At 37.1% G+C, this 25,013-nt stretch overlaps 3 protein-coding genes across 3 annotated transcripts; 1 reads left to right on the forward strand and 2 right to left on the reverse strand.

The window, feature by feature from the left end:
• The first annotated feature begins 477 nt into the window (after positions 1-477).
• LOC134662035 (uncharacterized) lies at positions 478-2,055 on the forward strand. Its single transcript, XM_063518299.1, has 2 exons — positions 478-996; positions 1,080-2,055. The coding sequence occupies exons 1-2, from the start codon at positions 568-570 to the stop codon at positions 2,031-2,033; spliced, it is 1,383 nt and encodes a 460-aa protein (XP_063374369.1). The 5' UTR covers positions 478-567; the 3' UTR covers positions 2,034-2,055.
• A 1,602-nt stretch (positions 2,056-3,657) lies between these two features.
• Positions 3,658-11,379, reverse strand: LOC134662027 (UDP-glucosyltransferase 2-like). Its single transcript, XM_063518287.1, has 8 exons — positions 11,243-11,379; positions 10,805-10,892; positions 10,166-10,358; positions 9,284-9,481; positions 8,568-8,787; positions 4,990-5,209; positions 4,462-4,681; positions 3,658-3,931 (listed from the first exon to the last, which is right to left on the reverse strand). Exons 1-8 carry the CDS (start codon positions 11,354-11,356, stop codon positions 3,661-3,663), a joined length of 1,524 nt encoding a protein of 507 aa, XP_063374357.1. The 5' UTR covers positions 11,357-11,379; the 3' UTR covers positions 3,658-3,660.
• A 1,671-nt stretch (positions 11,380-13,050) lies between these two features.
• Positions 13,051-21,443, reverse strand: LOC134662015 (UDP-glucosyltransferase 2-like). Its single transcript, XM_063518260.1, has 8 exons — positions 21,278-21,443; positions 20,571-20,658; positions 19,969-20,164; positions 14,775-14,972; positions 14,407-14,626; positions 13,976-14,195; positions 13,665-13,884; positions 13,051-13,391 (listed from the first exon to the last, which is right to left on the reverse strand). Exons 1-8 carry the CDS (start codon positions 21,425-21,427, stop codon positions 13,088-13,090), a joined length of 1,596 nt encoding a protein of 531 aa, XP_063374330.1. The 5' UTR covers positions 21,428-21,443; the 3' UTR covers positions 13,051-13,087.
• Positions 21,444-25,013: the final 3,570 nt, after the last annotated feature.

A 25,013-nucleotide genomic window follows, 5' to 3' on the forward strand; every position in this document is an offset into this window, starting at 1 on the left:
TGACTGACTTTATAATAACTTATTATGGTAATTTTTTTTCGTGTTGAAAACGAAAAAAAAATCAAGAAATAAAAAAAGGAACCTACAATTCATGAAATCGATCACATAAAATCATATAAGGTTAGTAGAATTTTTGTGTAATATATTATTTTCGGAATTTCTTCTATTAAAATCGATTTACCAACCCATACTATAAAAATGTGACTTAAGCAGCAAAAACGTGACTTTTAGGGAAACGAAACGTAACTTATGACTCCAGAGCCCTGGCAACACTGAGTAAATCGTAAATCAGTGAGTGAACTGAGAGCGAGAGCGCTAGGCTAGCTTGCCGTACATGACGATAAAATTTTAGAAAGACTGAGAATTCCTTAGCGTAGGCGTAGTGTAGTAACTACTTGTTCATCATTAGTGAAATACTTTGTTGTTTAATAAATTACTTATTGATAGTTCTAACTTCGCTTAATTATGTTATGACAATTCTAACACACAACCCCGTAGAAAAGTTTGTGTACGTACGTACGAATGTGTGGAATGTTTGTTGTGAAAACTTTAGAATAAAATAAGTTAATGAAAATGTATGACCCAAATTCTGACAATGAAATGGATGTGGCTTCATCTGGTGTATGTGAGTCAGCAACGAACGATGCTTATCTGGTACCGGAACGATCAAGAAAAGCATATGATAAAATTTACCAAGATTTTATGAACTGGAAAATAACAAACGATATACAATCTTTCAAAGAAGAGGTGATATTAGCCTACTTTCGAGAAATGTCGGACAAATTCAAATACTCCACCTTGTCTACAAATTTCTCTATTCTAAAAAATACTCTGGTTCTGAATCATAAGGTGGATATCTCAAAATATTCTAAGGTGATTGCTCTCATAAAAAGTAAAGCGGAGGGCTATACAGGGAAAAAATCCAAGACATTTTCACCTGATGAAATAAATAAGTTCTTAAAAGAAGCAAATGATGATGAATACCTTGCTGCTAAGGTAACCTGTTGTTTTTATCATTATCCTATTCTGTGTTTTAATTATGAACACATCTACTAATTATTTCTTTGTTACATTTACAGGTTGCCTTGATATTTGGCATTGTGGGTGCTTGTCGGCGTCAAGAATTGCACAGACTTCAGTTTACAGATGTAGAAGTCTGTGGATCAAGAGTTCTTGTGAAGATTTACAACACCAAATCAAATACTAATCGAGTGTTCACAGTCACTGGTGAATATTTTGAACTTGTTAAAAAATACATAAATCTGCGACCTGATCACTGCTGCAGCCCAAGCTTTTTCATACACTACCAAGCAGGCAAGTATACCTCAATGAGTGTAGGCATTAACCAGTTTGGTAATCTAGGCAAAACGATTGCCAAATTTTTAGGACTTCCTAATCCAGCGTTGTACACTGGACACTGTTTTCGAAGGACCTCGGCAACAATATTAGTTGATGCTGATGGAGATATTTTACCTTTACGGGGGCATGCTAGATACAAAACAATTCCTATATCAGAGCCGGAGGACTCTACAAATGACTCGATGCCAAGTTTGGTTGTGAACAAAAGTATTGTAAACAAAAATGATCCTAGCACAGTAATACCAGAAACTTGCTCAAGCAATGTTACAGGGAATAACATTAAAGAGCCAAATCAGTTTCGGAATACCTTTGAGAACCAGAGTATTGAACATGTAAATATAAATATTACAAATACAGCTACAGATGTCGCAGAGAACTCGATGGAAAACAAAGATGAAGTATGGAGTCAAATACAAAATTGTTTTTTCAAGAAGAAAACTGATGTAAGTATGAACACTCCAGGCACGAGTTTATCAGAAGATTACTTTGACTATTCAGTGGATGATGAAGACAAAGTGAGGAATCCAACTGAAAATCCCTTAGAAGACAACAGCAACAAAATTGTAAATATTAATGTGCCAGGTGCACCTGGAAATTTTCAGCAAATGTTGAGTACCTTAGTGCGCTTTAACAATTGCAATATTCAAAATGTTAATATTTATTGCAATAAATAATACTTTGAGTCTGTCAGGTATCAACCACCAGTGTGCAAGTGAAACACTGCTATGCATTGTACGCTATCTATAGGGATGACCACTCACATTGTAAACTCACAGTGCAATAAGCACCCAGTCTTTTCCCTGAATCCGACTATTATAAGTAGGTTTATGTAAAGGCAGGAATTTTTAATTTGTTATTTGTAATAACACTACTAATTTGAAGTACCTAAGTAAAGAATGACATCTGGTGAACCAATCAAAGTACATATTGCAATAAAATATTCTGATTTGCTTTTTTTAAGTAGTCACAAATATAATCTCAAAAGAAATGTACCTATACTAAAGTAAAAGTGACCAAGCCCTGCACAGCAGTACTTGCTGCCTCCAGCATGGCACTTGAGGACCTGGGACACTTTTTCTTTAGCATATGAAATCTATTTCAGTAAGTTATAAATGCACCCATATTTTTACACTTTACTGTAGGTACTTAGGTAGAACAGAGTTGGAATATTCATTATTTTCTAAGGTAGGTAAAAAAGGAGCCAAGCCTTTAGGTTAGGAATGAAAAATGCACTATGAAAGAACCCGACTATGCTATGTTTTTAATTTTATACCAAGTACTAGCTGAAGTATGGCACTTCTATGAGATATGTTTATAGACTAGGCGGTGACAATCACTGCGTGCGTGGTAGGAGTCTATGAGCCGGGAAGCTTAAGTGCACTACATAATGCATTTTATTATTTTTCAATACCTGTCAAATTAAAAATGTTATTTTTAGTAAATAATTAAGATTATTTCTTGTCTATTATTAAAAACTATCAGTCGGTTATTTTACTGATTTCCTAAAGTAAATTATATCGACACGTAGGGGTCTATAAATAAATTATACGATAGATTCATAGACTACTCTACGTGTCGAAATAATTTAACCCTTAACGTCTTGAGTTAAGGTACAAATTAGATTGCAGTTTCGCAAAAAGTGATTCGTCTAGAAAAAATAACTAGGAGATATTTGCTGGAATTTGTGACGACGGGGCTTGCAATATTTTGCAATTGCCCACAATCTGCCAGCAAAGTAGAAAAGGTAGGTACGAAAACGAAAAGGATTTTTTTATCCGAACGCATTTATTAGTCTTCACCACAACAACTGTTTAAGGCTCACTTGATTGTACAAAAACTGATAGCAAAGTTGCATTTTATTCACATGTGAGGCAAAGTAATCAAATGCAAACTTTGAGTTTTCTTATGTTTGCTGGAATAATTGACTTTTAAATCTGAGAAATTTTAGATCTTGGATGATAAATATTAACATTCATTTGATTTTGTTTGATATCTTACAGTTAATATTTCGCTACTCGCTACGCTCGTGGTTCAATTTTGGAATATTTCGCTTGCTCGGGTGTCAATATGAGCACGAGTGGTTAAACAACAACTTTACCCCTTGTAAAACAAATAACTATTTTTGTGTGTATATTTCCAGATTGTTGTTCCGCTTAACATTTCATCAAAACTATTAGAATGATAAGAATCGAAATTATAACTGTCAAGATGTGTCTTCTGGCACCATGGCAGTGCAGCAGCAGCGCAGGGGGGCGTGGAACACGGAGGTAAGTAAGCTTTACAAAATGAAATCCACAATTACTATAAATACTTCTTATCTTTAATAACAATCGTCTTGCATAAACTACATAGCTTCCCAATCACATATACGACAGCAGCCACAGCCGCCATCATCAGTGCTAATGCGTCCAAGTACATCTTCTGGTACCAGGGCAGCAGCAGCGCGGGGGAGCGCAGATGCGGCGCGCCGCGCGTGTGCACCACGTGCTCCACCCAGTGCACCAGCTCCGCGCCCGGGGGCACCGGGCGGTCGTGGTAAATTAATGATAATTCTTTTGCTCGTTCACTATACCTGAAATTATAAACTTAATAAGTAGGTACCTAAGACCGTAAAGTATCAGGAACTAGATAATCTGGGTTATTAGGCTCTCCTGGGGGCCTAGCAAAGCAGCGACCCACGAGATAGATTCTATTTATCTGATAGAATATAAATAATTTATTCGTAAGCTGCACAAACACAGAAGAGAAAATCATACAAAAGAGAAAGTGCCTCTAAATGGGCTCATCTCAGCATGACGCTGGTGAGTGGCGACTACCTGTCCCTCTCTAACGCGAGACACTGTCATAGCGGCGCTCCTGTGCTAAATAATGTAAGGTCTCTTCTTAGTAGAAGTAGGTAGCTGCAGCAATTTGTTTTTTTTTTCGAGTACCAAGATCTTTATCCTACTTGTAGTTACATAGTACCAATTGCATTTATTTGATTATATCAAACCTAATTTAATATTCTGATTATGAATAACATAAGCAAGTTTTTATGTTTTCATTCGATGCCTAATTGTTTGTTTTGGATCACGTTTTCCACTACCACCGTAGCCTACAAACCTGGTATTACTGGTGACCTCGTCAATGGCTTCCTTCAAGTCCTTATCTAAATCGTAGCCTAATTCGACCACCTTAGCGAATCCTTTGTGCGCGGCGCTCTTACTGTTGATATATTGATCTCCGAACACTGGTATAGCGATGATGGGCTTGCCGAAGTGAACAGATTCTGTGGTAGACAGTAATCCTCCGTGTGTAATGAAGAGGATGCAATTAGGGTGTGCTGAAATAGATAATATCGCCACAGAATAAATAATAGTTCTTGATATCGCTATCAACAAGCGTTCATCCACATATTACGTCACAGCACCTCTAAAAAAGTTGCCGCTGGCTAACCGTTGTTGGATGTGGGATTCTTTTTGTGACCGGGGTTTTTATTGGTAAGTTTTAGTTTTATATTAATTATTATTTTATTATAATTGTTATTAGTTTTAGTTGTAATTTAATTTTTAATATGAATATATGGTCGCCATCAGATATATAATTATATTGATGCGGGCATGGTGTTCACAATATATCAAACAATATTACCCAGAATGCTTTGTTGAGGAGCCCATTGCAAAATGTGAACGTTTTCAGGTATATCTGGCAGGATTTCTTCATACTTCCACAGAACCGTGTATTTCAGAAGGCCGAACATTTTAAGCAGGCGCTTTTTTAGCTCTTCCGGCATATCGGTACTTTTCAGCTTACTTCCCATGCTGAAATATATGACTCCCTGTCCTGCGTTGTCCATAATCGTTCGTAATTCCTGGACCAAAATTATAAATTATTATTTACTAGCTGTTGCCCGCGACTTCGTACGCGTGGATTTGTATATTGGTGGTTATATATTCTACATTAGCTTAGAACATTATGCAGCAAAAGATCGCAGTAGGACGGTTAATCATTTGTTAATTATTAATATTACAACGCATGATACTTGTCTTTCACAACCTACGAAGCTTCAAGCCCCTACCTAACTGAATAAAATTGTTCTCGATATAATCCCTCTCAACCAGAAGATTTTCATGTCCTCTATTTAATAAAACCTACTACTTAACTACCTATTTACGAAGTTTGAAGTTCCTAGCTTTAAATAAAATTTGAACCCTATACAAACTTTCAACACCTTTTTAACCATTATAGGGGATGAATTTTTAAAAACGCTGAAATTACTTTTCTTGTATTTTAATAATATGCCCATATACAAAGTTTACAACGATTCAAGTCCCGCACTCAAATGAATGTTTGACCTCCATTACAAATCTTCAACCCCTTTTTCACCACCATGGGGATGAATTATCAAAAACTCTGAAATTAGTTTTCTTCTCTTTTGATGAAATACCTGTTTACGAAGTTTCAAGCTTGTTTGCAACTTTACAAACTTTCAACCCCCTTTCGACCCTTTAAGAGATGAATTTTAAAAACGCTGAATTTACTTTTCTCGTATTTTAATAAAATGCCATTTTACAAAGATTCAAGCCCCGCACTCACAAAAATGTTTGATATCCATACAAATTTTTTACCCTTTTTCACCACTTTGAGAGATGAATTTTCAAAAACGCTGAAATAAGTTTTCTTCTCTTTTAATAAAATACCTTTTTAAGAAGTCTCGAGTTCCTAGCTTAAAATAAAATGTGAACCCCATAAAAACTTTCAACCCCTTTTTAACCCTTTTAAGGGATGTACTTTTAAAAACGCTGAAATTACTTTTCTTGTATTCTAATAAATGCCTCTGTACAAAAATTCAAGCCCCGCACTCACAAAAATATCTCATCTCCATACAAACTTTCAACCACTTTTTCACCACCTTCAGATATGAATTTTCAAAAACGCTGAAATTAGTTTTTTTCAGTTTTAATTTAATACCTTTTTACGAAGTTTCAAGTTCATAGCTTAAAATAAGATTTGAAACCCGTACAAACTATCAACCCCTTTTTAACCCTGTAAGGGGATGAATTTTACAAAACGCTAAAACTACTTTTCCTGTCTTCTAATAATATCCCCAAATCCAAAGATTCAAGTCCCGCGCTCGACAAAATGTTTGATATCAATACAAACTTTCAACCCCTTTTTACCACCTTACAGGATGAATTTTCAAAAACGCTGAAATTAGTTTTCTTGTATTTTAATTTAATACCTTTTTACGAAGTTTCAAGTTCCTAGCTTAAAATAAAATTTGATACCCGTATAAATTTTCAACCCCTTTTTAACCCTGTTAGGGGATGAATTTTACAAAACGCTGAAATTACTTTTCCTGTCTTCTAATAATATCCTCAAATACAAAGACTCAAGTCCCGCGCTCGAAAAAATGTTTGATATCAATACAAACTTTCAACCCCTTTTTCACCACCTTACAGGATGAATTTTCAAAAACGCTGAAATTAGTTTTCTTGTATTTTAATTTAATACCTTTTTACGAAGTTTCAAGTTCCTAGCTTAAAATAAAATTTGATACCCGTACAAACTTTCAACCCCTTTTTAACCCTGTTAGGGGATGAATTTTACAAAACGCTGAAATTACTTTTCCTGTCTTCTAATAATATCCCCAAATACAAAGACTCAAGTCCCGCGCTCGAAAAAATATTTGATATCCATAACAATTTTCAACCCCTTTTGCACCACGTTAGGGGATGAATTTTCAAAAACGCTGAAATTAATTTTCTTGTATTTTAATTTAATAATTTTTTACAAAGTTTCAAGTTCCTAGCTTAAAATAAAATTTGAACCCTATACGAACTTTCAACCCCTTTTTAACCCTATTAGGGGATGAATTTTACAAAACGCTGAAATTACTTTTCTTGTCTTCTAATAATATCCCCAAATGCAAAGATTCAAGTCCCGCGCTCGAAAAAATATTTGATATCCATACAAACTTTCAACCCCTTTTTCACCACCTTAGGAGATGAATTTTCAAAAACGCTGAAATTAGTTTTCTTGCATATTAAAAATATATCTTTTTACGAAGTTTCAAGTTCTTAGCTTAAAATAAAATTTGAACCCTATACGAATTTTCAACCCTTTTTTAACCCTGTTAGGGGATGAATTTTACAAAACGCTGAAATTACTTTTCCTGTCTTCTAATAATATCGCCAAATGCAAAGATTCAAGTCCCGCGCTCGAAAAAATATTTGATATCCATACAAACTTTCAACCCCTTTTTCACCACCTTAGGGGATGAATTTTCAAAAACGCTGAAATTAGTTTTCTTGTATTTTAATTTAACACCTTTTTGCAAAGTTTCAAGTTCCTAGATCAAAATAAAATTTGCACCCCAAGACGAACTTTCATCCCATTTTTAACCCCCTTAGGGGTTGAATTTCCAAAAACGTTGCAATTACTTTTTTTTGTAATCGGCTATTATGCCTTTCTAAGAAGTTTCAAAGCATTTGTAATGGATTCAAACTTTCAACCCCTTTTTAACCCTGTTAGGGGATGAATTTTCAAAAACGCTGAAATTACTTTTCCTGTCTTATAATAATATCCCCATATGCAAAGTTTCAAGTCCCACACTCACAAAAATATTTGATCACCATACAAAATTTTAACCCCTTTTTCACCACCTTGGGGGATGAATTTTCAAAAACGCTGAAATTAGTTTTCTTGTTTTTTAATATAATACATTTTTACAAAGTTTCAAATTCTTAGCTTAAAATAAAACTTGTTCCCCATACAACCTTTCATCCCCTTTTTAACCCCCTTAGGGGTTGAATTTTTCAAAATCGCTTCTTATCTCTTGTACACTTTATAAATGCAACCTAGTGTGCAAATTTCAACTTTCTATCTTTTGTAGTTTCGGCTCTGCGTTGATGAATCAGTCAGTCAGTCAGTCAGTCAGTCAGTCAGTCAGTCAGGACACTTGCATTTATATATATAGATTATGATTTGAAGTTAATTATGGATATAATATAACAGTGAAAACTATAAACGCTTTTGTAAAAACCATCGCCTGCATCAATCCCTGGGATTAGATTCCAGAATGTACCTAAGACTGCATGGTACAGACTGAAAAATATCCTAAGACCTTCAGAAAATGCCTGTGTTCTATTTGAAAACGACTCCGAGAAAGTGCGGAAATTAGCAAGGCAGAAACGAAGTACCTACGTGAAGTGACTACCTATACCTACCTGAGGTAACGACTTAACCTCGGTTTCCACGTGGTAGCCTCCAATCATTTTGTAATTCTGTGGAAGTCTAGTGGCCTGCCCCAGCGACGCGTGGGAGTCTGCCAGGACGAGCGACGCATTGTACAACACATCGTCATATGACGGCAGAGGCCTCCCTCTCTTTGCCAACACTGGCCCATAAATGTCCTTGTAGGCTTTTTCTGTGATTGGATTAAAGTAGCTGTAACAAGTAAATAATGATGTAGGTACTTATATTTCATGTTACCTACTGAATTGTCTCCGTTTTTGCCGATTGGCCACCGTGAACATAAGAAAAGAAAGGAACTATAAAAGCTCCATAACATGAGATAATATGGAATAAACTTTATAAACTAATGAAACAGTAAAAGCATGGTATACGACACTTTCCTCTTTTTATTTATATTACTGTCGTAGATAAAACAAAACCTTACAATTATATCCCGATTAAACTAAAAATGTAACTGTAGGCATATGGGATTAAATAAGTCGGTCAGACGGATCAGGGGTTACGGCCGGTACAGACGGACTGCAACTTGTATAGGAACTGCACGCCGACGATGCAGTCGGGGTGCAGTTGCCATAAAAATTCCAATTCGTCTTGTAGTATCAGGCGCTTAAAGAGATGGCACGGGATGGAGATAAGTAGTTGGAAATTTGTGATGATGAAATTGTATCCTTAGAAATATTTAGCTTACAATAACTTCGCAAAAGACACCCGAATGAAAGCCCACAGCTCTTCCATCCGCTGCACCAGCGTGAAGGGTGGCACGTTGAGAGACTTGCAGTTAGCAACGTACGCGGGGTTGCTAGGCTGGTCAATCAGGCGTAGTATCAGCCAATGCGGATCGAACGTGGACGCCCAGATTAAAGGGCAATTGAATACGGTACCCAACCTGAAAAAAACATAGTTATAGAGAATTTGGGTTCTAGTGTTCTTGAGTTCTCTTTCGTACGGTGCACACATCAAAATATTAGGAGAGAGGAGCATATAATTTAATTTCATCAAATTCGATGAAACAAACTTCACTAACAACAATTATTATTTCACTCGGATTATACAGTCTGGCAAACCAAATTTTTCAGTAAATAAGAACAACAAAAACAGGCAAGTGCGAGTCGTACTCGCGTTCCAAGGATTCCAGACATCACACAATTTATACCAATGTTTTTGTTTTTACGTGAAACGTGAGTGAAGGAACAAAAATGCGGTTTTTAGGGACACAGCCGCAAATGGTTTACGTGAAACGCGGTGTAGGCAGCTATTGCGAAGGTCGAAGGGCGAGATCCGCGTAAAGCTGAAGGCCCGAAACGCCCCGAAGAGGCGTGCCTAACCGCGGCCGAGGTCGAAGGTCAAACCAAACTGCGGGAGGTTAGTGCTCAGACAAAGAACAATAGTACTAAGTGTCTGAATTCGATGATCGAAGGCCAAGTCCCGCGTAGAGCCGAAAGCCCGGAGCATGTTTCCTGAAAATTCCACAAGCATCTTAAATGTGAAGGCCAAAGGCCCAAAATGTCCGGTAGAGGCACACCTACACGCGAGGCCAAATGCCTTTGACATGACTAATAGAGGTACTTACCCACTATAAAGTTCATCAAAAAGCCACTCCGCAATAACCACATCAAAGTGCTCGTTGTGGTCCATTAATAGTTGTTGTACATTCTTGTTCCTCAGCGACATCTGAGCGACCTTTCCATAGTAATCTATTGTTAGGCTTTGGTCTGTTATGTCATACTCTTTCTTCATGATTCTTCCTAATTTCAATGCACGCCCTAAAATAATGTTACCAAAATATTTGTTAGCAGAAAACAAGCAACAAAAATTCTATTACATTATTACATTCAACCAGCTCAGCTCCTAAAAGATTTCTTTATTCTTTGAATTCAGTGCACAAAGTCCATTTCATTCTCTAGTTTGCCACACTAGAGCATTTTAGTAAGTTGTTTGCTGGTAGCTATTTAATTTTTAATTTTCTAGAATCCATCTAATTCTAAGCTAACTGTGCATTGTCTTGGCAAGCGACATCAGAGCGCGCAAATGCCGCCATACGTTAAGGGGCCCACTGACGAACAGTCCGCCGGACGGTATCGGCCTGTCAGTTGTTCGGAACTGTCAAATTTTTGTTCTAACTGACAGGCCGATACCGTCCGGCGGACTGTTAATCAGTGGACCCCTTTAAGCTCCTATTTGGACGATATGTACTGACTCTATAACTTACCTTCAACGGTTATCAAGTTGTCACTGACGTCAATTTCACGCATCTTGGGATTTGTGCTGTTTGATGGGAATGATGTGACAAGCGTTACCTGTTTTACATATAAAAGTGTAAATTAAGGGAAGGAACTTCTCTCCGTTGAGATGATAATTCATTATCACTAGACTGGTAGGTACATCGTTAAAAGTATGAAAGGAAAAGTAAAAGTCCTTTACGGGCTACGGTGCAGTAGGTAAGGCACCGTTCTGTAGGTAATTGGACATTCACGTTGTTTTGCGTTGATACAGGTCTGGTTTTATCTAAGTTTCTGACGCCAAAGACTCAAAAATTGTCTTGGGTTATACTGACTACAAACAATGGGATGGGACAAATTCAGGGAAACCCGGACTTACTCGTATGAGTGGCAGACCTAAATAAGTACAAACTAGCTGGTGTGTTTACCTCATGTCCAGCCCTAGTGAGATGCCGGACATAGCCCTGAGCTAGGATGCTATGGCTCTTGCCCGGAGACGGGAACATGACTAGGATCCTGTAGCCATCGCAAGCACAGGCCATCAGAAGTAGCGCAGCAAAGTATCGTTGAATTCGGGGCATCGTCTATAATGGCCATAAAATCCATAAAGGCTCAGCAGGATAGCCTTTGAAAAATTGCCCCCAGTGCTTTTGGTTCGAAACTATAACCAAACGATGCCTTTTAAGAAAATAATACTCTGCACAACATTTCAACCCCCTCCAACCCCCTGGGGTCCACAATACCCGATAAACCCCAAAACTATTTTATTTATTTCCTCCAAATCTATGGGACGGACGAATCCCCAATTTTGCTCAAATATTATTGGGAATAAAGGCCATTGTTGGAAAAAAATTAAGCTCTCTATCTCATTTCTTTGTAAAAAAAAAAAACAAAAAAATGTAACACCTGTATAATGACTTCCACTCTTGGCATAAACACCATTTTTTTTAAACTATGTATTAATCTTATCTACGTCATATCCAAAATTCATCCGCTTAACAAGGGTGGAACGCTGTGAAATAAATGTAAATATACCACTTAGTACCTAATTTTACCATCTAACGCAGGCAGATAGATAAAAGATTATGTAGATTAAAGGCAAAAAATGCTATTATTTTGGAATAATTAAGCGCTGGTGGCCTAGCGGTAAGAGCGTGCGACTTGCAATCCGGAGGTCGCGGGTTCAAACCCCGGCTCGTACCAATGAGTTTTTAGGAACTTATGTACAAAATATCATTTGATATTTACCAGTCGCTTTTCGGTGAAGGAAAACATCGTGAGGAAACCGGACTAATCCCAATACGGGCCTAGTTTACCCTCTGGGTTGGAAGGTCAGATGGCAGTCGCTTTCGTAAAAACTAGTGCCCACGCCAATTACTGGGATTAGTTGCCAAGCGGACCCCAGGCTCCCATGAGCCGTGGCAAAATGCCGGGACAACGCGAGGAAGATGATGATGATGATTTTGGAATAATTAAATTACATTGACAGGATATAAAGCTTAAATAGTTACTTACCAAAAATATTAGGGCACGTACCTACGTAATACTGCTTATTAACCCTTATTAAGTTATTATTTACACATGTTAACTGATTGTTCGATGACTGGAGGTAAAATGAAACCAATTTAAAACGACGACTGTTTAGATACTCTATAAACCTCGACTGCCATGCTCATAACTTATTATCTCATTAATGTCTAACGTCTTTAAATTGTCATTAGATGAGAGCACCATTGAATCATTGGGTGGAGGTTACGTAATAAGGCTCATCCGACTTTAATCGCTTTCGAAGGATTATTTAACTAATGATGTTTATTTGTATACGAAACTTAATAAAAATGATAATGATCTATGTTGAACCCTTTATTTAAATGATAATTTAATCTTAAGATAAATGTGAAGATGGTAATGCGTACAGTTCCAAAACGTTCAACATCTTTATTGGTAGGCTTTAGGTAGGTACCATACAAAATATACAACACTTTAGGTTCTTACTTTTAAAATAAAATAAAAATGAACAGGATTATCTCTTAATTCATTAAAAAATATCGGCAAAGAGCAATATATGTCGGGCCATGCTGGGTAAGGTTTCATAGTTATATGTACACTTCTGATTCTGCCACAATAGGCTGGCTTCAACGGGGGCTATTAGTAAGTATCATGTATGTACTTACATGGCGGGAAAAAGGTAAGTAGGCGTTTTGTAGTAGGTACACTTGATTGAAAAATAAAATACTTTAAATTCGATTTTAATTAACAACGTATTAAAACCACTACTTAGTCTTTTTCTTGTTCTTAACAACGGGCGATTTCACTAATCCTAATTTTCTTAAAATTATTTTTCCTATACCCCACAACTTTTTCAATATTAATTTAACGACAAACAATGCTAGTAAAACTGCTGCTAGAAGGTCGAGGTACATCTTCTGGTACCAGGGTAGCTTCAGCGCGGGGGAGCGCAGATGCGGCGCGCCGCGCGTGCGCACCACGTGCTCCACCCAGTGCACCAGCTCTTTGCCGGGGGGTACTGGACGGTCGTGGTAAATCGAAGATAGCTGCTTCACTCTTTCGGTGTACCTAATACGATGATCATGGTTAAAAGAAATTATGTAAACAAACTTTGTATCAAATAATTTGACGTCGAAATCAAAAGATTAACAGGTATTTACGTATAACTAGCTTAGGTTTCGTTAGCATTTAGTTATTGTAGTTTTACTCATATTTTATTTTATAAGTTACTAACATTAACATTTTTTGTAATTACCGGTCAATAGCCCTGATGCTAAGTATTTATTGTTCGACTTAAAAATTAACTAAAATAAAAACAGAACACTCAAGCTGCTGACTTACTTGGGATTGCTCAGAATTTCCTCTATAGCCAGCTTCATGTGACCAGCCATTTCGTAAGAGAGGTCGACTTTCAGTGCAAACCCTTTGTTAACAGCCCTCTCTGCATTGAGGTGTTGGTCGAGTCCATACGGCATCACTACTGCTGGGACCCCGAAGAAAACTGTTTCAGTAGTAGACAGAAGACCGCCGTGCGTAATGAAGACACGCAAATTCGGATGGGCTGAAACAAAAAGAAGGTTATATTGGCAGATTGTTTCTTAATTATAACAAAAATATAATTAAAGGTGAATTAAATAATAATTATGTTATACCAAGGATACTGTCTTGCGGCGCCCAATGCAAAATGTGGACATTCTTAGGTAAATTGGGAAGCTGTTCTTCAAACTTCCAGAGTACAGTCTGTTTCAAAGTACCGAACATTTTCAGAAAATCTTGTTTTAGTTCGTCGGGAAAATCTTTGCTCTTGGCATTGCTTCCCATGCTGAAGTAGATGACTCCATGCTCAGCTTCATCCATAAGTTTTTGTAGATCCTGTAAAAAATCCGATTATCATTAGAATTATTAAAACACCTGTGATTTTCTGTTTCAGCGTAATTTGTAGGTACGAGTAAACCTTCTTAAGGCGTAGATTTAAAAAATCGTGCACTTTAGCAGCGGCTGTGCTTACCTATTTGAGAGAGCGATTACGTGTAGATTTTGGTCCAATTCAAGGAAACCACTGCGGGCAATGCGGGTTACTTACTGCGGGTAAAGGTTTCGTGTTAGGATCAATATGGTATCCGGAAATTTCCTTGGTGTTCGGAGGCACGCTCACGGGCTGACTCAGCGAAGAGTGGGAGTTAGTCAGGAGCAAAGAGCCGTTGTGTAGAATTTCTTCATACTCTGGCAGCGGTCTTCCCCTCATTTGAACGAACGGGCCAAAATATTCTTCGAATATGGTTTTTTCAGCAGGACCAAGGTAGCTAAAAATAAACTGAACATTTTTATTTTTTATTAAAATAAATTGTCACTTTATCTTTAAAATGACGTCTTATCTTTTCTCTGTTTTATTCACATTTTTAAGTTAGAAAAACCTGATTATCCAAGGCATACCGAGAACGATGCACTTACAAGTATTTGAGAGCTAAAAACATAAACTGGCCCATCAAGCTGGTAGCTCGCTCAGCGAAAGAAAACGGTGGTGACGTTGTTGACAAAATACTCGGGTTGAATGCTGGGTTTGAGACCTCATGGACCAGCTTCAGAACCATCCAGTGAGGTTCGGTGGACGCGAACCAGATTAATGGGCAATTGTATACAGTGGCGAATCTGGACAAAAAGAATTTGTTTATTAAAAAAAATTAACATCTGTATCGAGGGTTACCTGGCAGTAGAAGGGCATTCATACGGATCAATTAATATCGTCCTGTCTTCAAATGCGCTCCGGCTATGAATGCTGCAACGCCACTGTTAACTGGAAAAACTCAGTAAACTTGGGATGGAGCGACATAGGTATGTCTTTTATTTGACGCATGACAGAAAGGTACGGATGTACAGCCTGTCATCTCTTAAGGTGACGGTAGAGGTGGGTAAATTTTCAGATTCTGTCAATTTACCCCATTTCACACACAAGCGCACTTCACGCACACTACCTCACTTTACTGGGACAGGTCACTGACCCATCAAGTTTTTTTTTAAGATTGCGTTTTGAGTTTAGTGGCCTCCTTTTAGGAAAAGCGTTCCATTGAAAGAAGAAAGAGAAACAATACATTTAATCTTGCTTTCCTTGTCTGTTCATGTCACACGTGACGTATTTAAATTCTAATAATTCATTTGGTTGTTGACAATTTTCTACATTATGGCTTTGTCGAGATACGCGTTTTCTAAAGTTAAACCGAATAAAACCAGATGTCATTAAGTCAGATGTGAAATTTTATTTACTACTCTATACGACTTTTCATAAGGCTCAAAATCAATTAAATGAGAATTTAAATAAATAAAGTTCCGGCAGGGTGCAAAATTTAATTAAGGCGGACAAAATAAAATTTGAAAATATATGGAAACAGTGTTGGCTAATGTACCCCTAATATCTTTACCGATTTACTTTTATGTGGTATATTCGCCTTTTGTTTCACTATTAAATTAATACAATTAAAATAAAAAATATTATACCGGTATTCCACCGGTATTATTTCAGTGCTGAAGCGATTATCTTCGATCGTAGCCTTGATAATGTAGGTGTTGATAGTTACTTACGGCGGTAGGAGCGGCAATGAACCCCGTGCAGAGTAGAACGTGAGGTGCGTTGGGATAAGTGCATATATCTACTTATAATTCTTTGGCTGGTTGGTAACCCTCTATATTTTATTTTTTGTTTTACTGTTATTAGGTTAAGGGAGTTTTAGGGAGTGAAAAAGAAATGATTTTCGTTTTATGCGCTCGCGTGATTGCCGATGGATTATAATTAGACAAAAGAACTTGTTTTCCACGCATCGAATGTAGATCCCTATGACACTTCCTCCAAGTCTTCTCCAATAATGTTTATACCGTATTTTAATTACCTACCTTAAATGTTACATTTCTAAATATTTTTTTTGTGCTATACATACTTCAAAAAAATCGCTGGAGGCCTAGCGGTAAGAGCGTGCGAATTACAATTCCGGCTCGTACCAATGAGTTTTACGGAACTTATGTACGAAATATCATTTGATATTTACCAGTCGCTTTTCGGTGAAGGAAAACATCGTGAGAAAACCGGACTAATCCCAATAAGAGCCTAGTTTACCCCCTATGGGTTGGAAGGTCAGATGGCAGTCGCTTTCATAAAAATTAGTGCCCACGCCAATTTATGGGATTAATTGCCAAGCGGACCCCAGGCTCCCATGAGCCGTGTCAAAATGCCGGGACAACGCGAGGAAGATGATGATGATGTGACACATACTTCCAAAAAAATCTACAAATATTTTACGTGACAACTGCTTATAAGTAAATATTATGTAGGTACACTTATAAAGTATAAAGTAGAAAATATCTTATAGGTACATAATATAAAAACCGAGCATGTACGAGTAGGATTCACTATGGGTTCCACAGTTACAAATTTTTATTGCATATTTTTTGTTTAAGACCAACTCACCTATTATAGGACATAGGTCTTCCATTAATCTTTTGGCGTTGAACTATTTTTTGTATATGTATTTATGTAATACAATTCTGAGTTAGGTTATGGTACATTTTTGCTCACCTACTTATAATTATGTATTATATCTGATATGTCACATGATACCAAAAATCGCCGCAAGTTAAAAGTTCATTTATTTACGTTACTCATCTTCGGATCACCGACTTACTACTTCCTTACTTGACATATGTGTACTAAATTTCAATTGAACTAGTCCAGTAGTTACGGTGAAAATTGGCTTTAACAAAATGGCAGACACACGAGTGATCTTATAAGGGAGATTATTTTCCTTGAGTGAATGGTATGCATTTACCCCAATGCACCTCACGTTACACGCGGCGCGGCGTAATCTGGCCCCTATTTCACAACGGTGACAGGTACGACAAAAACATCACTGTTATTGACGCCATAGGCATCCATGGACTACAGTTACCGCTAACACTGATTTAAACTTTCACGATTTTTACACATTATTAAATTGTACAACGGAACCGCAAAACGTTCAAGCGGATAAACAAGACCAAGTGCGGGTAGTTCGAAAAACTCGCGCGGTTAGAAGATGCTGATGTCAACTTAAGCCAGTCTTCTCCGAGACCACGGGGACAACGCCGTCCTCGAAACGTCGGAGGTAAATCTTAAAACTTAGATACGCGATTAAGTCCCGTTGTACAATTTAATAATACAGTTACCGCTTACCATCGGGCGGGCCGTATTCGTGTTTGCCACCGTCATTGTACCTATTATTAAAAAAAAACTTTATTATATCGGATAAAACAGACATTTCTCTCGCGAAAAAATCTTGTGACAATTGTCACAAGATTTTTCAAAGAATTTTCGGTAAGTCTTGACAGGAAATGAGTTCTGTGTCGCAATTTCGATACAGTTGCCGTGTTTCTTGTGACAATTGTCATTAGCTTCGCAAAATAAGAATTTTTTAGTGGCAATATAATGGAGTTTATTTATTTATTAAAATGTTGGTGGCAAACAAGCACATCACCCGTCCGATGGTAAGCGGTTACCGTAGCCTATGGAGGCCTGTGACGTCAGCAACAGTGATGTCGACAACTGTCGCACCTGTCACCGTGGTCGTGGTGAAATAGGGGCCAGTAAGTACCTAATAATCGCAGTGGTCTTAAGTGTCACAGACCCTACTGGCGCTTAAGTCCTTTATGACAATTTCTGCCTATTTTAAATTGTTCAAAAAAAAAGAAACCGAATAATTATATCGGACTACCGAATTTTCACGAGAATCAGTTGAGAAATGTGATATGCAAAGGAGAAGAATTCGGACATACGAAACGTCGTTGCGCTTTCCAAAACTGATATGTGCTCGATTTTTGATTGACAAATAGTTACCTAGCAACAAAACACATAAGGTACTAATTCATTTGATTAAAATCGCGCACATATCAGATTTGGTAAGCGCAACGACGGAAAGCATTTTTGCCCAAGTTGAAACGGAGACCTTCGCCAACGCTCGGTCAATGATGGTTTAGGTACAGCTAGCTGCAGAGAAAAGGTACCACCCCTGCATACAATTATCTATCTGGTCGTACCTTTTCTCTGCAGCTGACTGTACACCTATAAAAATGGTTGTCCCTGCTGTAATTTTATACCGGTACCGTACTTTGTATTTCAACCGGTATAGTTTTACCTTCAAAACGAACCGGTATTGATAAATAATAACGGTACCATACCGCTTATACCGTAAAGAAAGCATGATGCAGTCTCTGCTTTGCACAATTATTGTGTGGACAAAATTCTTATAATCACCGAAACATACATACCTACGCACATAATGTCATTGAAATAAAACATTGTTATTTTATAGTAAATTTATATAATACTCGATATATACACATAACAATAACCAGACCGCAGCGGTATTAGCCTGTAAGCTTCATCTCTTGTCTCCAAATCCGCAAAAACTAGTTAGTACTAAATGCTGGTCTTGCTGTTATTTTATTCTTGAAGATTATGGCTTGTTTCTTGATTATTGAGAACAGCACGTAATCGCACACATATAGACGGAACGAACGGCAACAAAGTAGGTGTAGACACTAAGGCTTTCAGGTATTAAACGAATTACGCTTCGTATTAATAGGTAAGTAATATTTAAATGAATATATAATATTCTCTAACGTAACTACAAGATTACAATTGACATCAAATGTCATTGACGTACAGAAGTCATATACTTTTTTTTAATGACGCAAAATTGATACCAGCATAATGAAAATCAATCCCAATCAGTAAAACGAGTCTTTAAACTTTTTTCATTTTAAGCGGGTTTTGAAGGAACAAGTTACTTAAATTCAATTGTAATCGTATTGTTTTAGGATAGTTTACTGCTGTTTTCGATCGTTACGACCTGTAAATAACAACAAATCAAATTTTAAATAAATTTATTTACCCTATTTTTTGAAATACAATTTATCTACTGGTATACATTTTCGTATGCGTATATGATGAAATGTCTAAATAATGTCAAAAACGAGCTACGACGACGTACACGTCTGCTTCGATCCAAGGCCAGCGGCCATCTGACTCGAAGAAGAATTTTGAGTGATGTCGTCAATGTATGGAAATTGTACGAAAGTTTACATTTGGGATTGAATTTCTGTGTTGTATTTGTGAGTAAAAATATAAGTAGATAATAATTTGCTAGTTTAGTTATCTAGCTTTCAAAATCACACAACAACTCAATTACTGTTAAAGGCAAAACTGTAATGCGTGTTGCTCAAACGGAACTCCATATTTTGATTTTTGGATACTTTTAGTGTCGATTTGTAGAGAATTACAGCAAATAAAAAATATTATGCCGTGAAGAGCCGGTACACGGCTTCTTCGTGAACAAATTTACGTATAATTTAATGCAGTTATTAAACATTTCTTGAACAAATTGATTGTACAAAGTGAGCTCTAAATCGAAAACGTCATATACCGTCCCCTTAACTCACACTCCTTCCATTTGTGTTTGTTTTAATTAATAATTAGGAATTTAAAGTCAATACGGGTATGTGAGGGTGCTATTAAACGCAAGTAGGTAGCAAATGTATGAACTCGCAACACACAATAAATGTGTAAACAGACGCCAATGTGAAGGCCAGTTGCCCTTCCCCCTTACCCGTATGCCACACTTACCCGGCATATGTATCACTGAACAGCCACTCTGGAATGACGGCGTCGAAGTCCTGCGTGGTGTCTCCGAGAAACTCCTTCAGGTTGTCATTCTCCAGATTCATCTTTAACATTTCTATCATCCGTGGCAACATGCTCAACATTTCTTGTTTACCTGTCTTATCAATCACTGTCTTCAGGTTAAATATGGCATCACTTTCTGAAATAAATTAAAATATATGCTTCTAATTATGATCTGTCAACTTGGTAAATATCTTAAATAGTCCAAGATAAACGTAAACTGGCAAATCTGCATACTAAATACAAATATAGGACAGGTTGCAGCCTTCTGCCGCTCATAATTGTCGTACCTACCTACATATTATAGTTCGCTAATATGAGCTTCAATATTAAATATTACCTATAGCTAAATACTGATTTCCATAACGACTCCTAACTTTATTGCTTTCCTGGTTGCATTCCTAATCCTACAGATATTGTAGCTAGCGTCATACTGTAGATATAACTTATTTATTATACCTAACCACCCAACGCATTTATTAGCCGTCTTCATAGGCGGACGGTTTTTACGCACACATTTTCTTTAACAAAAAAATGTAACTTACTTTTATGGCTCTCCAAATTCTTGCTGAGATTGACTTCGTGGTACTTATCAGTCGTTTTGCCGGTGGGAAAGGGTGTAACGTATGTGACCTGAAAAGGATTAAGTAATTTATATTGAACATTTGCTCGTAGGTATTGTAAATACCTACCTATCATTACGAGAAAACATTTTTTTATTTTTATTGAGAAACAAACAGTCGTATAATAATGATCAACTTAGCTAATAGCTACAAATTGATTCCTTTATAGACCTAAGTATAGTCTCCTAATTTACAAATTGTATCGAGGTACAATTGAAACATATACCTACTAGTTGTACATAACAAATGCATAAACATGAGAAAATACTCAAATAACAAGTGCCTACTATCGGGTTGCTTGAATTTTTCCCAATAATGAAACCAAATAAGGCTGTATTAGGATTCCACGAGCAAGAATCTTGACAGGGGGCAGCTCGGAGCCTAGCCATGCAGAAAACGAAACGAAACGCTAACATTTTTATAAGTACATTAGGCCCCCAGTTTCGCTATATTTTTCGATCCGTCCGACCGTAGTTTTTCGCACATCCCTTCATAGTTCATATTGTCTTAGTGATCAGCTGATCAGCCAAAGCGCGTCTCCTCTCGTCCGCACGTAGTAAGTAGGTAAATACATACCTATACCTAGAAAATAATTTTCTTTGTGAAATAAAGGAACACAAGTTACCCACTTCATGTCCAGCATTCAAGAGGTGCCTGACGATCGCCTGCCCGAGAATATTGTGACTTTTTCCGGGCAACGGAAACACCACGAGAATTTTGTACGGAGCGCATGCTTGTAAAAGCGTCGCTAATATAATCAGGTACTTTATTTTTTCCATATTAAACTGAAATGAAAAACAACATTTTTATAAAAATAATAATAGGCAGTTGATAATTTCTATCACGTACACTGATCTTCAGAATTAGAAGAAGTACCTAATTATAGATAGGTACCTATTTATGACGTAAGTATATGACAATATAAAATAAAGTTTCTACTCCATAACAATTAACAGTTTAAAGAAAATAAAATCAGACGAACTAATAGTAATCCGACCTACCTCTCTTAAAGATTTTAAATTTCAAACACTTCACACATGTAATTAGTGTAGTGTAGGTACCTACATCAAATCCAATGAAAAATTATTTATTACACCTCAAAGAAATAATACTGGGCACAAATTAAAAGTAGAGGCTGACAAACCTGTATAATAGCAATCAACCATTTTCAAATCTATAAGGATATTTCGCCACCGGCAAGTATATCATAACAAAACACAACAGATACTGAATCACCACGATAGAGAGTGGCACTTTAGTCAATGATCACTCATTTGCGAAGGTCAATAGTGTCAGTACACAAGGATCTAGTAAAGTTAGGATTGCGTAAAACATTGCAAACATGTAAATTATAATTTATAATAGCCAGATTGTTCTAAATTTCACTAATAAATATAATATGCAAAAATTCTACCAACTCAACCTGAAAGTAGATAAATAGGAAAAATTTACCCCGTTTTTATATTTCAATCAATTATTATTTTGTATCTCCGTTACAAACTGTCGGGTTTTTAAGCCCGGACATTTATAAGGCGTGCGTCGATCCAACACGTAGAGGCCGTTTGGAGAGCATTGATGTCATTATTGTTATCTGCATGCATTTATAACGACATTTTTGCTAGTAAAAACGGGAAATCAAAGAAAATGTATAGGTACACGTGTGTAAATGTAAATCTAATAAATCTACAGAAGCACGGCGCGTGTGTGATACATCTCTTAATTTGCTAGAAACAAATAGTAATAAGTAGGTAGTAATTTATTTATGTACCTATCTATATGCTTATTAAAGCTATCTTGTCGTGCCACAAAACGGACTGACTTCTTATAAGTGAAGTGTTACCTTGATAGCGATAAACGATTAGATTTTGGTTCTAAATCAATCTATCGTTCGTATCTAAATCAGTTGTACTATCACAACAATAAGGAATACGATGCCGATAAGGCATATCGCCCAATTTTTATACAAGTTGTGAAATATTAATCTAACCTGGAAAGTTTTAAACCATGGTAAAATAAAAGGATGACTCACGCTAGAACGGTCCGGATCCGAGCCAAGGGGCTATTCATAAATTACGTCATTTTAAATTAGGGGGGGGGGGTCTGGACATCGGATGATGGTAGCGTGACGTAGAAGGAAACGGGGTCATTCGAAGCATGATTTTTGGATGATTTTTAGGGTGGGGGGGGGGTTCAAAAATCGATGACGTAATTTATGAACAGCCCCCAAGGCGTCCGACAGTCCGATACTTCAGTTTTCTTTAGAAAGTATCACCAGAGATCACACGTCATAGAAAATGAAGTTACACACCTCAGTCCGGGCCCGGATCATTCTATAGCGTTCTATAATTAAATAAGTAGGTATGTTTTTAGGGTTCCGTAGCCAAATGGCAAAAAACGGAACCCTTATAGATTCGTCATGTCTGTCTGTCTGTCCGTCTGTCTGTCCGTCTGTCTGTCCGTCCGTATGTCACAGCCACTTTTCTCCGAAACTATAAGAACTATACTGTTGAAACTTGGTAAGTAGATGTATTCTGTGAACCGCATTAAGATTTTCACACAAAAATAGAAAAAAAACAATAAATTTTTGGGGTTCCCCATACTTCGAACTAGATATGAGCGCCGATAGGCATATAGCCGGCGGCGGCGCGCCGGTCAAAATTGGTCGGCGGCGGCGGCGAATCGGCGGCGTGGCCTTGAAATACCTTCGATTAATGAAAAAAGAATTCAAACCAAAATTTTACCGAAAAAACATGTTTTTGCTGTAAGAAAGTTACGAAATAAATGCATTTTTTATTTTCAAGGATAATTTATTGAATAATGGTACGAAAAAAATTGATATCGTATAAACTGTGGATAAGCGGTATCGCGCGGCATCAGAGGCGGTCTTAATCATGGCGAGGCTTTGGCCGGAAGATCTTAGCGAGGCCCTTATCTTTTGTACTAAGTTAAAAATTGCGGATTGACTGTATCAGGGAAACGTCTTGTCGACAGTAAAAAAAAAAACGAGCTCCATCATTAACCAATATCGACCAAACAAAACCGATTTATGTCAAAAAGTAAGGCCCAATGCCGAGCTTCATATAACACCGAAGACTTGATTTCGACGCCTCCCAATGCGAGGCCAGAGGATGAGCTGCAAGTAAGCATACAGCTAAGAATCGAACGCCAAGTGTAAGCTTGGCTGACGGCTGAACGCCTGGAGCATTGAGCTGCGAGAGAGCAAAGCTTGAAATTTCAACAGTGGCCAAGTTTAATTGAGACCCGATTCCGACGCCCTTCCGTGTGAAGCCAACGGCCCGGACATTTGGACGTGAAAACGCTTAAAATCTCAAAATTAACCCCATTATATACCTTTTAAAGACGTTTAACCATGCTTGCAATGGTTAAATTCGCGGTAAATGACGGATGGTTAGCTGGCAAAATTATAGGTGAACCAGGATCTATTGAGGGTGCGCCATGTTACGGAAATTTGTTGGTACTAATTTCTAACAATGGCAACAATTTTAATAATAGACAACATCTACCCTCTATGATAGTTGTCAATATTGACAATGTAAACATTGTTTTGTCTAGTTTCGTGTGAATTATTATTAGACTGCGATAATCATGCCGAAAGTTTTAGATTTTACAGAGAAAAAAGTTGTAAATAGTGTATATAGTTATTTATTGGAAAAAAACGTGCGGGAGAGAAATTTCTTCCATTAGAAAACATAACGAAATTAGCATTAGAATTGACGGGTAAGTTTCAAACTTATGGACAAATGTCACTATAGTCAGGTCGTCACGATTTGGTTGATGTCTTGTAATAATTTGATTTGTGTATTAGGTGTATCGCATGCATCGGTATTACGGATTGCTAGCGAAGGGCGTAAGGGCGGAATTAAACGACCAAACCTAAAAAAAAGAAAACAAAAAAGAAAATTGACTTTACGCTATTCATTTTATCTAAATCGAGTCAGCCATTTAAGCGTAAAAACCGAAGAAATATCCAAACATCAAACTTCGCACTTATTAAAGTTGTCGGAATAAAACAAAATCATCTGCCAATTTCCATTGTCCCCACTATACAAATTGTTGCTATATAAAATTCAAAACGAGCGCCCTCTTGACAATACTCCCAAAGTTCTGGTTTACCTATAGTTATGCATTGGATCGGTAATCCAAAGATGTGGGTTCGAGTCTCACGTTAGCCAGAGTTGATCACAGTAAATTTTTTCATTGTGATTGACATGTCTAGTGTATATATACAATCTATAAATTGTAATGTGGAACGTTTCACAATAAAACTGGAAGGTAATCAGTATGTTTATTACAAGCATATTGATGTTAAAATTGATATTAAATAATTTCGTTTCCCCAAGACTA

The sequence above is a fragment of the Cydia amplana genome, chromosome 1 (genome assembly GCF_948474715.1).
Source record: "Cydia amplana chromosome 1, ilCydAmpl1.1, whole genome shotgun sequence".
Taxonomy (NCBI): Eukaryota; Metazoa; Arthropoda; class Insecta; order Lepidoptera; family Tortricidae; genus Cydia; species Cydia amplana.